A 12467-nucleotide genomic window follows, 5' to 3' on the forward strand; every position below is an offset into this window, starting at 1 on the left:
GTTATGTCCCAGAGAGTCTTACAGTTTCTGTCTACTGAAATGTACAATTTGTAGGTATCAATTTTGCAAATTACTTAATAGTAAATTTTATGGTTACCTTACTTCAATATAGTGCAAAGAAAATTTATGCCAATAATAATACAAGCATATGAATTTCCACCCTTTTACGATAAAAGTCGAATATAACCTTGGAGCCGCACTGTATCGTCAGAATTCGTGGGCATCCTAACCTAAAAGCCAATTTTCAACGTTTTTAGAGGTTATATCACAAATTTTCTCTCTTTATATGCAATCATACAGTAGAATTGTTTTCCTTTAAATAGTTTTTTGTGTGTGCAATTTTTTTACCGAGATATTTTAAATGACAGATAAAATTCACGCATGTGGCTGGTCTTACATTACCTAAAATTTCACAGGGCACTCGACGACGACTCGATTGATTTTATTTCTGATCGTCGAAGTGAACTTAATAACGATCAAGAAATTGGGTACATTACAATGCCATGTTTGGGATACAGTGGTAAAGGCTGAATTATGCAAGTTTTTTTTTTCGTAACGGGGGTAACTGCAGTTCTCCGCGAAATCCGCATCTATAGTTGCGTTTTCCCCTTACACAACCCACGTGTTATGTCAATCGACCTGGATTTTGGTTAATTTAAATTAAGGGGTCACCGATTGCAAACACCGGGACTTTTCAAGCTCAAGCAACAGAACTTTGGTTTTTCGTCTCGAAGGATATTTTCCATGAAATTCAGCAAGTAGTCTCGGCGTTTTTAAGGGCAATGTTCAAGTTTTTCTGAAATCAGCAACAAATTGGACTAGTGTGAAAATAGATTGATTTATACAAAAATTGTACGTAAAGAATAAAAAAAAGCCGACAACGTCTTAAAGGAATTCCAAACCAAACACAGACTTTTGCAATTAATAATTTTTTTATTTTTTCACTGGGAGAAGAAAAATCTATCTACTAGTTAAAAAAACAATTTCAACAAGGGTTTTATTTTTCATAAAAATTATTCGTGAAAAAACATCTCAAGGGAGAAAACAATTTAAATACTAAAAAATAAAAATAAAAATCCGAAATTGAAAACATTTCCAGCAATAGAGAGTTGGGATGTCATTTTACAGCAAAGCACCAACCCTCTCCCTTGGCTACGTTAGATACCGATCCCCCACCTACGGGTGTTTATCCGTCCTCTGCCCCTTGTCCAATACTTTCGTTTTCTCGTTCTCCATAACATCTACACAACAGTACGTGAACGACGTTCGCTTTGGGAAGATGGTAGTCCAAATCTGTATCATCTTTTTTTTTGTTTTCCTTTACTTTGGTTTCATTTGGAAGATCAATTGGATCCAAGTAAGTGAATAAATTAATTAAAGAAAAAAATACATCTATTCACATGAATTGTCGAAATAAGTTATAGTATGATACTAAGTTAATTAAAAAAAAAAAAAAAAAACAAAAAACAAAAAAAAATTCTTCCTACATGAAGCACTAAACTAATGATATGTTTTTCTTTTATATCAATTAAAAGAGGCAGAATATTACGTGAGAATCCCTGAGGCTGATATTGTTAAAGCAAATCTCTTACGTAATAGTAAAAAAAATAAAATAAAATAGATTTTCAGATATACATTACGCAAAGTAACGAGATTATTTTTTTAAAATCAAGTTTAAGGTCAAGAAGAACCTGTTCCCGAAATCGTAATCCTCGTTACATGCTATGAATAATTTTGAAAAACGAGTTTCATCTTTACAAAGGCGTATACTATATGTTCCAAACGTAGATTTAAAAATTATACAGCATTTCGTAAGCATGAATTTCGATCGAGTAAGGTAAAATACGTCTAGGTAATAATAAAAACAAAAAATTCAAGGTAATTGTAACTATAGGATACCTGAAATATTTTATCGAGTTTTGGCAGGAAACCAAATTTGAAATTTGACAATTGAAAATATTCCATTACTAAATATTATAACACAGTTTTACGTAAAAGTAGATAATACATCGTTTTATAATTAAAACTAATCTGATTTACGAATGTAGAATGTCTACGGCTAAGCATCTTTTTTTCTTTTTTTTTTTCTTTTTTTTTTCTTTCAGGTATTATTCAGGTAACATTGGTTCAAGCTCATGTTAGAAAGTGTAAGGAACGTCTCAGATCAAATGATTGTAGTCAGGGGCGGTCTGAAATATTTTATGTATGTATGGCTATGGGTGCATTTTTCTTATCGTTTAGTCGGTCCCATTTGGACTAACCGAACCATTAAAAAAACCATGTATACGTAACGCGGGGAAACAACGTTTTTGTCCTAAGAGAAGCAAAAATTTGTAAAAAAAAACGCAGCTTATCCTTTGAGCGATTTTATTTTAAATTATAATCTCACTTTTAACTATACAAGTATACGTGTAAATACTCTCGCGCTTCCAGCGACTTAGCCGTACTGTGCACAATGTATTATGTAGATACTAAGTTCGTAGACTTTGGTGCATGTGAGTTTATTAAAATCTTCACATTTAAAAATAAATAGGAATAAATGCTCAAATGAAACAAAAAAAATTTCCAAAGTAAATAATTATAAATCTGATGATTACTATACATTGTTTATGATTATTTACTAGAAAAACAAATAAAAATTGTTACATAGGACTTTTCTTGTAGTCTACTATACTACAATATAACAGTGTTTTTCATGAGGTCTTAGTTGGTAGGTAAATTTTTTCCCACCCAACGTCACAGTCAGCCGAGATGTGATATATTTATTATTTCTGATTATATGACAATAAGTAAAGTCCATTGAGCTGTTTTATCTTAGTTCGACTTACGAATTGGACAAAGAAAAGATGTTTTAGCGAAAAACTAAAAATTATGCTTCTGTTAGATCACAATGATGATGATCATATTTATGACGTGACGCAAGTTCTCATCTCTTTATGCCTGACGTGTTTGTAGGATCTGACGCACCAAAATAGCAAAACCTCGGCAAGGAGTCGAATGAGCAAGAGCCGAAAAATCGGCAGATTGCCGCCGGTCTACCCAAATGGCTGGTTCGGACTACTGGACAGCTTGGCATTGCGAAAAGGTCAAGTTAAACATGTTGCGGCGCTCGGTCAGAATTTCGCTGTTTTCAGGTAAGAAAGTTTTATATTTCATTTTGAGTTTTGACGTTTTCAAAACAAAGTCGGATATAAATAAATGCTATGAATACCGAGAGTAAAAATGAAATAGCTGTTTAAAGCTATTCTGCTCTTTTCATAACTAGTTTAATGAATAGACCTATAGAGAGTTGCTAGATTTACGTAAAAGAAATTTTAAAAATACTTGGAAGCACTTTATTTCTCGCTTCTCAATGTCCTTAAAGTTAAATGGTATTTAAATGAAAAAAAAAATCTTTGAAAGTTAGTTATCTTCTTATTACTGTTTAACTTGATGAATGAAAGCGTACCGATTAATAAATCATAAATTTTCAAGTTTTTTTGTTTAAGAAGGAAAAAAATCTTATTTTTCACATCGATAAATTAAATAATACTCAATAAGAGTATGAATGAATGCTTTATCACCTTACAAAGTTTGTTATATCATCTCAGTATGGTTCAACTAATCATTTTTATTTACAATATTTCAACCATACGATAACTTTATATTTTCTACAAATACAAAGCAAGAAAATAAAACATATTTACCGCATTCAAGAAACAATCACACTCTTGGATAAAAAAATTAAATTAGTTATTAACCATTTTTAATATTCATAGTTAATAACTTAAGTATTACATTAATTATATAATTTACATAGTAAATGTTCAGATTGATATTCAATTATGGCCACTATACCATTTCTTTGCTGTAGTTACACAGATAGATAATAAAATATGAACGATTGTGCTAGATATTAGCAGTTGTTACTGTTGACATGTACAATTGCACTAGTCACTAAAACCCTTCGTCGAGATAAACTCAACCATTAAATAAGATAAAATCTTTACTATCATCGAGCCATAAGATTAAAATACATCAAAAACGTTAAAATAAATCGTTATTGTAGTTAAACTTACCATAGTTGGCTGTGAGCAGCACCGGCACGGCACCGCGATCGACGGTACCCATAATAATAAACCTTGTTGATAACCGTTCATCCAGACGGGAAACCAAACATGACGAATTTTTGGGGGAGGAAATCCATTTTTTGGATCATCTTTTATACTGTTCACCATCACTGCACGTGAGGTACTTTGACAATGTTAGTGAATATTAATTAGGTACTTGACTCTATTTTCGTTTCAATGAACAAAACTCCATGTTGCGAGTCCACCATCAACTGCTACGGGTAACTCGAGCCCATTTGCGCCTCGATGATCATTCTGCAAGTCAAATTGTTTTTATTAAAATTTAATTCACGATGCTTTTAATTATCAACACAAACGGGGGTTGTTGCAATTCTTCCGTCATGTTTGGACTTAAGCTGCGATTACATGGACTACAAAAGAATATCCTATAGGACACTATAGTGTCTTACGTCAAGTTAGGACATGAATTTTACAAGTTTAGGATATTCTTTTGGTCCATGTAATCGCAGCCTTACAATATATTTGAGGTTAGAAACATGTATTCGTAAATAAACGTTTTACACCCGCGGATTAGCTGAAGATAATTGATTAAACGATAATAACTAATGCCAATACCTACTTTGTTATAACACGTAATATCAAATATGAATTGTTATAAATCCGATGCACCGAAGTAAATAAAATTAATACCAACGTTCCAGATACACTCACGTCGTTCTTATTTTTTAAAAATCAACGAAATAAAAAATTGTGACTTGGAGTGGGGGGGTGAGTGTCACGTGACCAAATGGCGCGTATTTTTTAAACCCCCGCCAAACGAAGCAAGTCAGTTTCAAGTGCGGAAAATTTACTTTGATCGCGTTCTTCGTCATTTCAGAACTAAAAGCGGAGCTGTGCGGATTTTAGACACCTACTGCCCGCACCTCGGGGCAAATATGGCCGAAGGCGGGCGCGTCGTGGGCGAAGAGTTGGAGTGCCCCTTTCATCTCTGGCGTTTTTGCGGCGAATCTGGCCAGTGCACCAGCATCCCGTATACGGAAAAAAGTATAATAACTTCACTCTCATCGATTGGTTGCTCAATTCACGAGAACCAACCGTGAACTTATTGTTTTTTTTTAGTTCCAATAAATGCAAGAACAAAAGTATGGGAGTGCACGGAGGCCAACGGCGTGATTTTTGTCTGGTATCACGCAGAGTCGGCTTCCCCTAGTTGGTGGCCAAAGCCGATCGAGAAAATCGCCGATGGCTCTTGGAAGTATCAAGGAAGGAACGAATTCCACTTCAATTGCCACATCCAGGTGAGATCATGTATTTCAAATCGAAAGTTCAATCAAGACAAACGTACAATTATGTTATTTTGATTTTGAAGGAGATACCGGAAAACGGTGCCGACTGGGCGCATCTGAACTCCCTTCACGGCCAATTTATAATAACCAACGGCCTTTTATCGAAGCTCGTCAAACATACGTGGACCGATGCTTCCTGGTCGGCCCATTGTAACGAAGATTTTTCCAACGAGACTGATAAACGTCAGAGCAATGAGGAGCAGAGGCACAGAGCAACGAGTTTCCTCAAACATGAGCTGGTCTTGTTTGACAAATACAAAATTTTAAAATTGAACGTGGTGGCGAATCAAATTGGACCTGGTTACGTTGAGCTTTTCCTAGATTCTTCCTTGGGGCCCTTACTTATCGTTCAGACGGTGACGCCAGTGCAGCCACTGACCCAAAGAGTGACTCACCTCATATTTTCCCCGATGCTACTTGCTCCCTACGCCAGGATGATCTTTGTTGGCGAGTGCTTGCAGTTTGTGAGGGACGCTAAAATCTGGAGTCACAAGAAGTACGTGGACAACCCGATTCTAATCAAAGAAGAGAAGTCGATCAACGCCTATCGCAGGTGGTACAAGCAGTTTTACACTGAAAACAGCCCTACGTATGATTCCTGCAGAGAGTCACTTGACTGGTAGTCGGAAGATTAGATAATCCGTTGCACAATAATCTTGACACTTCATTTGGAATATTGAAAAAAAAAACAAAACAAAAAAAACAGTTTAATGTTTGTGTGATGATATATCTCGTATACTTACTTAGTTGAAGACTTTGAAATGATAAGTACAAAGTGTAGAAATATTTTGATTTTAATATAGAATAGTACACGTGTAAGTATGAAATGCGTATGTAGTTTGTATGATTTGTAAAATGATGCTTTTATGTTATTATGTGAACTTATAAGCATAAAAATAAAAATTAGTACATACGTTTTGTTTTGAGATTAATCATACGTGATATTTGTAAATAATGATGTTTTGAGCTCAACTGATACTTATATAAAATAAGAATTAAAGCACTACCTGGTGAATAAACAAAAATATTTTCATTCGTGACACATCTGTATTTATACACATCCGACATTTGTATGAAATATAAAAATGTGGAAAAAAATTATTTGTGAAAAAAGTTTATTTAACGATAAACATTTATATACATGATTTATTTCTTTTCATACAAATATTTAGTATACAAAATTTGATGACTAAGTTATTCCGAAAAAAAAAAAAAAAGAATAATAATAATAATAATAAAACTTTAGGTAAGAAAGTGGCATGATAAACGATTTTTCCATTCGAATCTCCCACGATTATCTTACCGTTGATTGGACAATCATTGTTTTAGAAAAACGTCAATTAAACAATTACACACACACCCACATATTACACAGGATATTTTTAGTTGAGCACATTTATCACACAGTCTTTGTTTCTTAGTAGACTTCCCCATGGGAAATCCCGTTCATGATAATTTATATCAAAATCCATATTAATTTAATATTATCACAAAGGAAGAACATCCTCACGATATCTCTCCAACTTTAAGGATTAGTATTTGGTCATGATACATCATACGAATTAACAAGAAAAACTTTTTTCTAAGTTACACCTGTAAAAATACAAGAAGAAACCTCGAAAAGTTTCTGTTTCCTTAATAAGCAGACCCTGAAAAAAAGTACTTATCACACAAAAAAATATACACCAACATTTCAGGCTCCGATGAGAGCTGCTTGACGTAGACAGGTAACGCGTGTTATTTTGTTTTACAATTAATTAAACGAAGCTCTTGTAGCTGCGGACGGTACGTAGTTTATCTCGAATAGCGTGGACGAGATCACTGGGCTGGAAAACGATCGAAACGTCCCGGCCAAGCGAGGCATTCACACGTTCGCGCGCACTGCTCTCGAACAGGGGACGATTGTTGACTTCCGTTATCGTGTAGCCAACTGTGGTACCGATTTCGGCACTGGGATCAGCAGGATTGGCTATTACAGACAGACCGAGAGACTGAGCTGTTGCGGAGACACTTAGAATTTCGTTCGACGAGCCAATTTCGATGCCAAAGTCCTCGGATTCGTTACGACGAGTGAGCGTTGTGACTCGGCCGTGCGGTAATCTTCTGACTATCATTTCCACCTGCATCGTAAGAAAAAAAAAAAGACAAATGATTGATTCACCAAAATATAATGGTAGTTTTTATTATACTTGAATACCCACACGAGGTGATGTGTTATTTTTTATTATGTCTTTGACTGAACTAGCTCCGTTCAGTGGAACTCCAGCTACGCTTAATACTAAATCTCCAATGTGCAAAACATTGTAGAGTAAAGGATGATCCTTATGCTTCCACCCTGCGATCCTACAAAAAAACGTATTAAACATTAGACGATGAAACGCGTTCTTTTTTTATTTTGGCGAAACTTTAAAAAAACAACCAACCAGACGGCACCGAAGCAATCAACGAATGCTATACCGTCCTTGCAATCTCTCCTTCCGAGTTTGAGCCTAACGCCGGCCGGATGGCTCATTTCCTTCCTCAGCTGCAGCACTTGCGTTTCTCTCAGCGTTAACTGATGCCCGAGTTGATTCCTTGCTTGTCGACTTTGACTAGAAGCGGAGACTTGAACGTTGCCGGCGGCAGAATTGGAATTCATCGACGTCGTTGTTGTTGTATCTGCATTGTCCAAACTTCGGTATTCGATTAAAGCTGCGTACTGGTCATTCTCGTCGTTCGAGCTGTGCGACCTGAAAGCAAATGTGTTTTTTTTCCTTCAAATGATGACGCTCAATCGGCTTTACAGTTTCCACACGTGCGAAATAAATTCTCACCTGCTGGCTGACGTGTTGTTGTTCGATCTGGAGCTTTCCGAGTTCTGGGGATAGGACGAAGAGGCGAGGAAAACGCTCTCGTAACTAGACTCGCCGGCATTGGCGGTAGTCCCACCCAGACGAGGACTCAGAGGTATCGGTGGAGCGGGTCGATTAGGCCTCCTGATGGACGGCCTGCGTTCTTCCAAAGCTATGTCGTCGAACGTAAAAACCGTGGGCGCGTTTGAAGTAGACGGCGAAGCTGAGATACCCACTGGCACCCCCGCCATTGCCGCTGCTGTTCTAGTACCGGTGCTCTAGAATTTTTACAAAATCATCGTACTATCATTTCGAAAGTATACTCATGAGCGTCGGAAATCAGTTAATAATTACCAAGATTGCTGGGGGTGGTGGCAGTGGACTGGTTGGGTCTCGAGTGGCGATTCTCTCGGGTGGCTTAGAATACAGATTCTCCTTAGGTCCCAGCACCTTCATCTCCGTGAGTTTTCTAGTGACCACCTGTACCCAGTCCATCATTGCCTGGTACGTGGGCGCAGCGAGCCTAAGAGCTTTGTTGTCGGCCAAGCTAACGCAGAACTCAAAATCGTTCTTGGGGGTGGCGCAAAGGGTCGGCGACAGGTGCTGAGTCGGACGCAAGGACTGTGACCAGATTGGACTGTGAGTTGTCGCCTGGCGCTGGTCGGCAAAGCCCTCGAGCCTCGGTTCTGCATCGTCGTACACGCAAAAAGCTACCCAGCACCGCGAGCTCTGTTCTTTCTCGGGTTTGCAGTCTGTACGTCGTAGCCAGCCATTTTTGTGTATCTCTCGAAATATGACCGGAGGAGTGGCTGCATTGACAGTGAGAGGAAAAAAAAAAAAAAAAGTTAAAAATTCTTCGATGATACGGGAATTGATGGGAAGCAGTTGAAATGTTCACCTTCACCGGTGGATGTGGAAGCTTGGGCTTCCGAGGCAGGACTTTCCCCTCTCGACCTGTCGTCTGACCTCGCCATCTCTGTCAGCAATCTAACAGCCTGCAGCATTTTGGGCAAAGATTATCTCCCTTTTTATTCTACTCTTCCACTGCACGAAACTTGAAATCATTTTATGAACGATCGCAGTCTCTTTGGTTCAAATGGCATTTGCATTGAGAGCAACTGAAATGCAATTGATCTGAAAGGAAATAAAGATTCACAGTTAGTACAGCTCATCTTGAATAATACATTAAAAGTATCAATAATGTTGTTAGAGCAATATATTTTAATAGTTTCCGTTTTATAGCTGTACTATACTTGCAGGAAAAATCGTTTTAGTTTCGTACATAAAAGTTCTACTCGGCACATATTATTTTGAAAATAAGAAGCCGTTCTCTTGTTTCAAATGAATACTGCTTGTTTGACAGCTGCTTGTCACGCTCTGATTGCTCAGCAAAGATAATATCACTTTTTCTTTGGTAGTTAACACTAATGAAGAGTCATTCTAGAAACCAAACGCCTTTAGAGATGCTTAAGTACCGCTAGGAAAAAAGTTCCTTTGCATTTCTCAAGTCAATCCAACATAAAATAATAATATGCCAATGATGAAAATGAATTAGTCTTAATAACAAGTGCTACTTTGCTCTCAATAAATATCACTCACGTTTATTTTTGTAAACAGGTCAATTACTTTATAAATTTCTTTGAAATATTACTTTATAAATTTCTTTGAAATATGTGATCTTCTTGGAAAACTGAGAGTATAAACTCTCAATGCCTTTTGAAAGTAAATAAATAATAAATAAAGGTTTCAAAGCAAAAGCAAACATATGCTATTGTGAAAACCGCAGTTTGCATGATTTCCGTCTTAAGAAAAACTTTGTGGTATACATGTAAAATTGCACAATGAAACTTGTACAGCAACCACTTGATTTTTTATTGAAGTAAAAATAATAAAAATACAAATCCTTTTACTTGCGCTCATTTTTCTCCATCTAAGATACTTGGTGAGATCTTTTATTCCTCGAGGAAGACGACGTTCTTACAACACTGCATCCAAAATCCATAAAGCAGCAGCAATACGATGACAGCTGCAAGTAGTAGGTATATCACAAGCAGGTGTGGCGCGCGCGTTATTTCGGTGACACATAGGTACTTAATCCGCCAACAGAAAAAGGAACTGTACATGGATGAGGGAGTCAAACGGCATTTGCCAACGTGCCACCAAAGTAAAGCACTGATTTTGTGTTAAAAAGCGAAACAAAGAAAGACCCCCTTCTTCCTTTTAACATCGCTGCTCTCGCTCGACTCCCACGACGCTTCTACTATACCTACTCTCACTGGAGTCCCTCAATCCCACAACTTTCGCACGTGATGCAACTTCCTACTGGTGTACCTCTATATCGTGCTATTCCGCGTCTGACTCAGACCGCGTTATTTTTTTTTATTGGATTACTTATACCTACTTGATAAAAAAATCGTCCCAAGGCAGGGGCTCTGCGTAGGCGACGCGTTTTTTAAATGACGCCATTTTCCTGCAAAGCTTTGCCGCGTAATTTTGAAACGTTGGGCCGTGACAAACAGGGCGCTTGGAATTTAACAATTAATTTCATTTATTATTAATACAATAATAATACAGTACAAAATTTCGTCACCTATACAAGTATTGAAGACTTGCTCATCAGCAAACACAAAAAACTTTTAAGATGATAATTTCACTTTTTCATCTTCGATTGCAATACCAGACACTTTTTTGAGTTTCTTTTCGAACTTTGAGGTAGCTTTTTCTGCATTTTCACCTGGGAAGTTCGCGAAGTACTGGGCCAATACCCTTTTTCGCAGTTTCTTTAACGATATTTCGCCTTTTGCCGAGACAATCTCCAAAATTTTGCTCTTCCAGCTAAACAGGTCAACACCGTTAGCGGTAGATTCGTTGTTTTCTTCTTCTTGATTTCCGTTTATACTTTCAGCTTTTTTCTTGTTAGCTGGTTGATCGTTGTCATTCTCGTCTGCTTCTGCTGGTCTCTTTTTCGACTTTTTTTTCTTTTTACTTTCTTTCTCTCCATTTTCCTTAGTTTCGTTTTCTTCACTTGCATTAGGAACACCGTTCTTTTGTTTTTCTTCTATATTTCCGTTTTCTAGAATAATAATATACTTATGGTAACAATCTTCAAACAATACTAAAAAAAAAAGTTAAATTTTGTAGACTTACTGTTTGAATTATTACTAGTAGCATCCTTGAAGGCTTTCTCCATTTTTTCCCAGACGCTTTCTACAACAGCCGTGTTTGCTTTGTTGTTGGACAGGTTTTTAATGAAGTTATAAAACTTTTGTTTTTTTCTTGGTATGTTTTCATGCTTTGTAATGGAGTTTAATAAATTCCTTTCAGGTGCAGTCAAGTTCTTGGAGTTTGCAAGCGTATTTTGAACAATATCTATCCAGGCTTGCTGCTTCTTTTCTCCTTTGTTGGCGTTTGGCTTAGCAACATACGTGTTTCCACCATAGCGTTCGCTTTCTGAGATGCATTTTGTGTGTGCTACGTACTCATCTCCTCTGTTAGAACAATTTTCTTTTTATAATAACACTATTGCATTTATTTTTCCCAAAATAAGAACTGGTAAATTTATAGAAATTCTTACCTAAAATCTTTGTGACAATCAACACATGTAAGAAATGGAGCGGAGCGACATGCAAACTGATAATGCTTAGCTACTTTTGGCTTTTGCAGCGAATCACCACAGTGATTGCAGGTAAAACATACCATTTTAGGATTGTTTTTTTTTTTTATACTTATTGTTTAAGTATTCCACTGGTCTCTTTCAATTATAAAACTGCAATTAAAGTATTTAAATTAGAAATGCTAGCTCCATGGCAGTGTACAATAAGTTGCACTGATGTCTACTTGATGTTCAGTCACGTGTACACATAACCACAACTATTTACATGATAAGTTGTCTTACCTCGTTTTACTGTATTTACAACGTTTACAACAATTTCTTGCGTAAACTTATAATATCAGCAACAATAATGTTTTTTTTCATAAATTTTATATTTATGCTTGATGTTTATTTAATTCACTTGAATACGCGTCTATGCACCGGCTGTTTGAACAACGAAAACAATATCAATGTATTGAAGCAGAAGCATCAGAACCAGAGATGTGGTAAACGAAATAGAGAGCTATATTATCAACAACTTGTAAATCTCTAGATTATCGTGTACCGATAACAATGTGATTTTTTTTTTTTTTGGAAGTTCTACGAAAACAGTTTTTTTATACAAATA

The 12467-nt window shown here is 36.5% G+C and overlaps 3 protein-coding genes across 4 annotated transcripts; 1 reads left to right on the forward strand and 2 right to left on the reverse strand.

Annotated features, from left to right (window-relative positions):
* The first annotated feature begins 1298 nt into the window (after window positions 1–1298).
* nvd (cholesterol 7-desaturase nvd) lies at window positions 1299–6115 on the forward strand. Its single transcript, XM_089594375.1, has 5 exons — window positions 1299–1357; window positions 2956–3134; window positions 4948–5114; window positions 5190–5368; window positions 5440–6115. Exons 2-5 carry the CDS (start codon window positions 2998–3000, stop codon window positions 6037–6039), a joined length of 1083 nt encoding a protein of 360 aa, XP_089450501.1. The 5' UTR covers window positions 1299–1357; window positions 2956–2997; the 3' UTR covers window positions 6040–6115.
* Window positions 6116–6526: 411 nt separating this feature from the next.
* LOC106647776 (uncharacterized) lies at window positions 6527–10646 on the reverse strand. Of its 2 annotated transcripts, none has more exons than XM_014364308.2 (7): window positions 10158–10646; window positions 9146–9381; window positions 8602–9056; window positions 8230–8525; window positions 7840–8145; window positions 7618–7759; window positions 6527–7536 (listed from the first exon to the last, which is right to left on the reverse strand). In XM_014364308.2, exons 2-7 carry the CDS (start codon window positions 9249–9251, stop codon window positions 7174–7176), a joined length of 1668 nt encoding a protein of 555 aa, XP_014219794.2. In that variant the 5' UTR covers window positions 9252–9381; window positions 10158–10646; the 3' UTR covers window positions 6527–7173. The 2 variants fall into 2 exon arrangements, with proteins under 2 accessions (XP_014219794.2, XP_089450790.1); XM_089594664.1 differs by lacking the exon at window positions 10158–10646 and adding an exon at window positions 9530–9876.
* A 131-nt stretch (window positions 10647–10777) lies between these two features.
* LOC106647807 (uncharacterized) lies at window positions 10778–12284 on the reverse strand. The gene is made up of 4 exons (XM_089594448.1): window positions 12143–12284; window positions 11822–12013; window positions 11395–11735; window positions 10778–11320 (listed from the first exon to the last, which is right to left on the reverse strand). Exons 2-4 carry the CDS (start codon window positions 11944–11946, stop codon window positions 10884–10886), a joined length of 903 nt encoding a protein of 300 aa, XP_089450574.1. The 5' UTR covers window positions 11947–12013; window positions 12143–12284; the 3' UTR covers window positions 10778–10883.
* Between the last annotated feature and the right edge of the window lie 183 nt (window positions 12285–12467).

This window comes from Copidosoma floridanum, unplaced genomic scaffold, assembly GCF_036245765.1.
Source record: "Copidosoma floridanum isolate Cflo_tuat_1 unplaced genomic scaffold, Cflo_Japanese_pri ptg000021l, whole genome shotgun sequence".
NCBI classification, from domain to species: Eukaryota; Metazoa; Arthropoda; class Insecta; order Hymenoptera; family Encyrtidae; genus Copidosoma; species Copidosoma floridanum.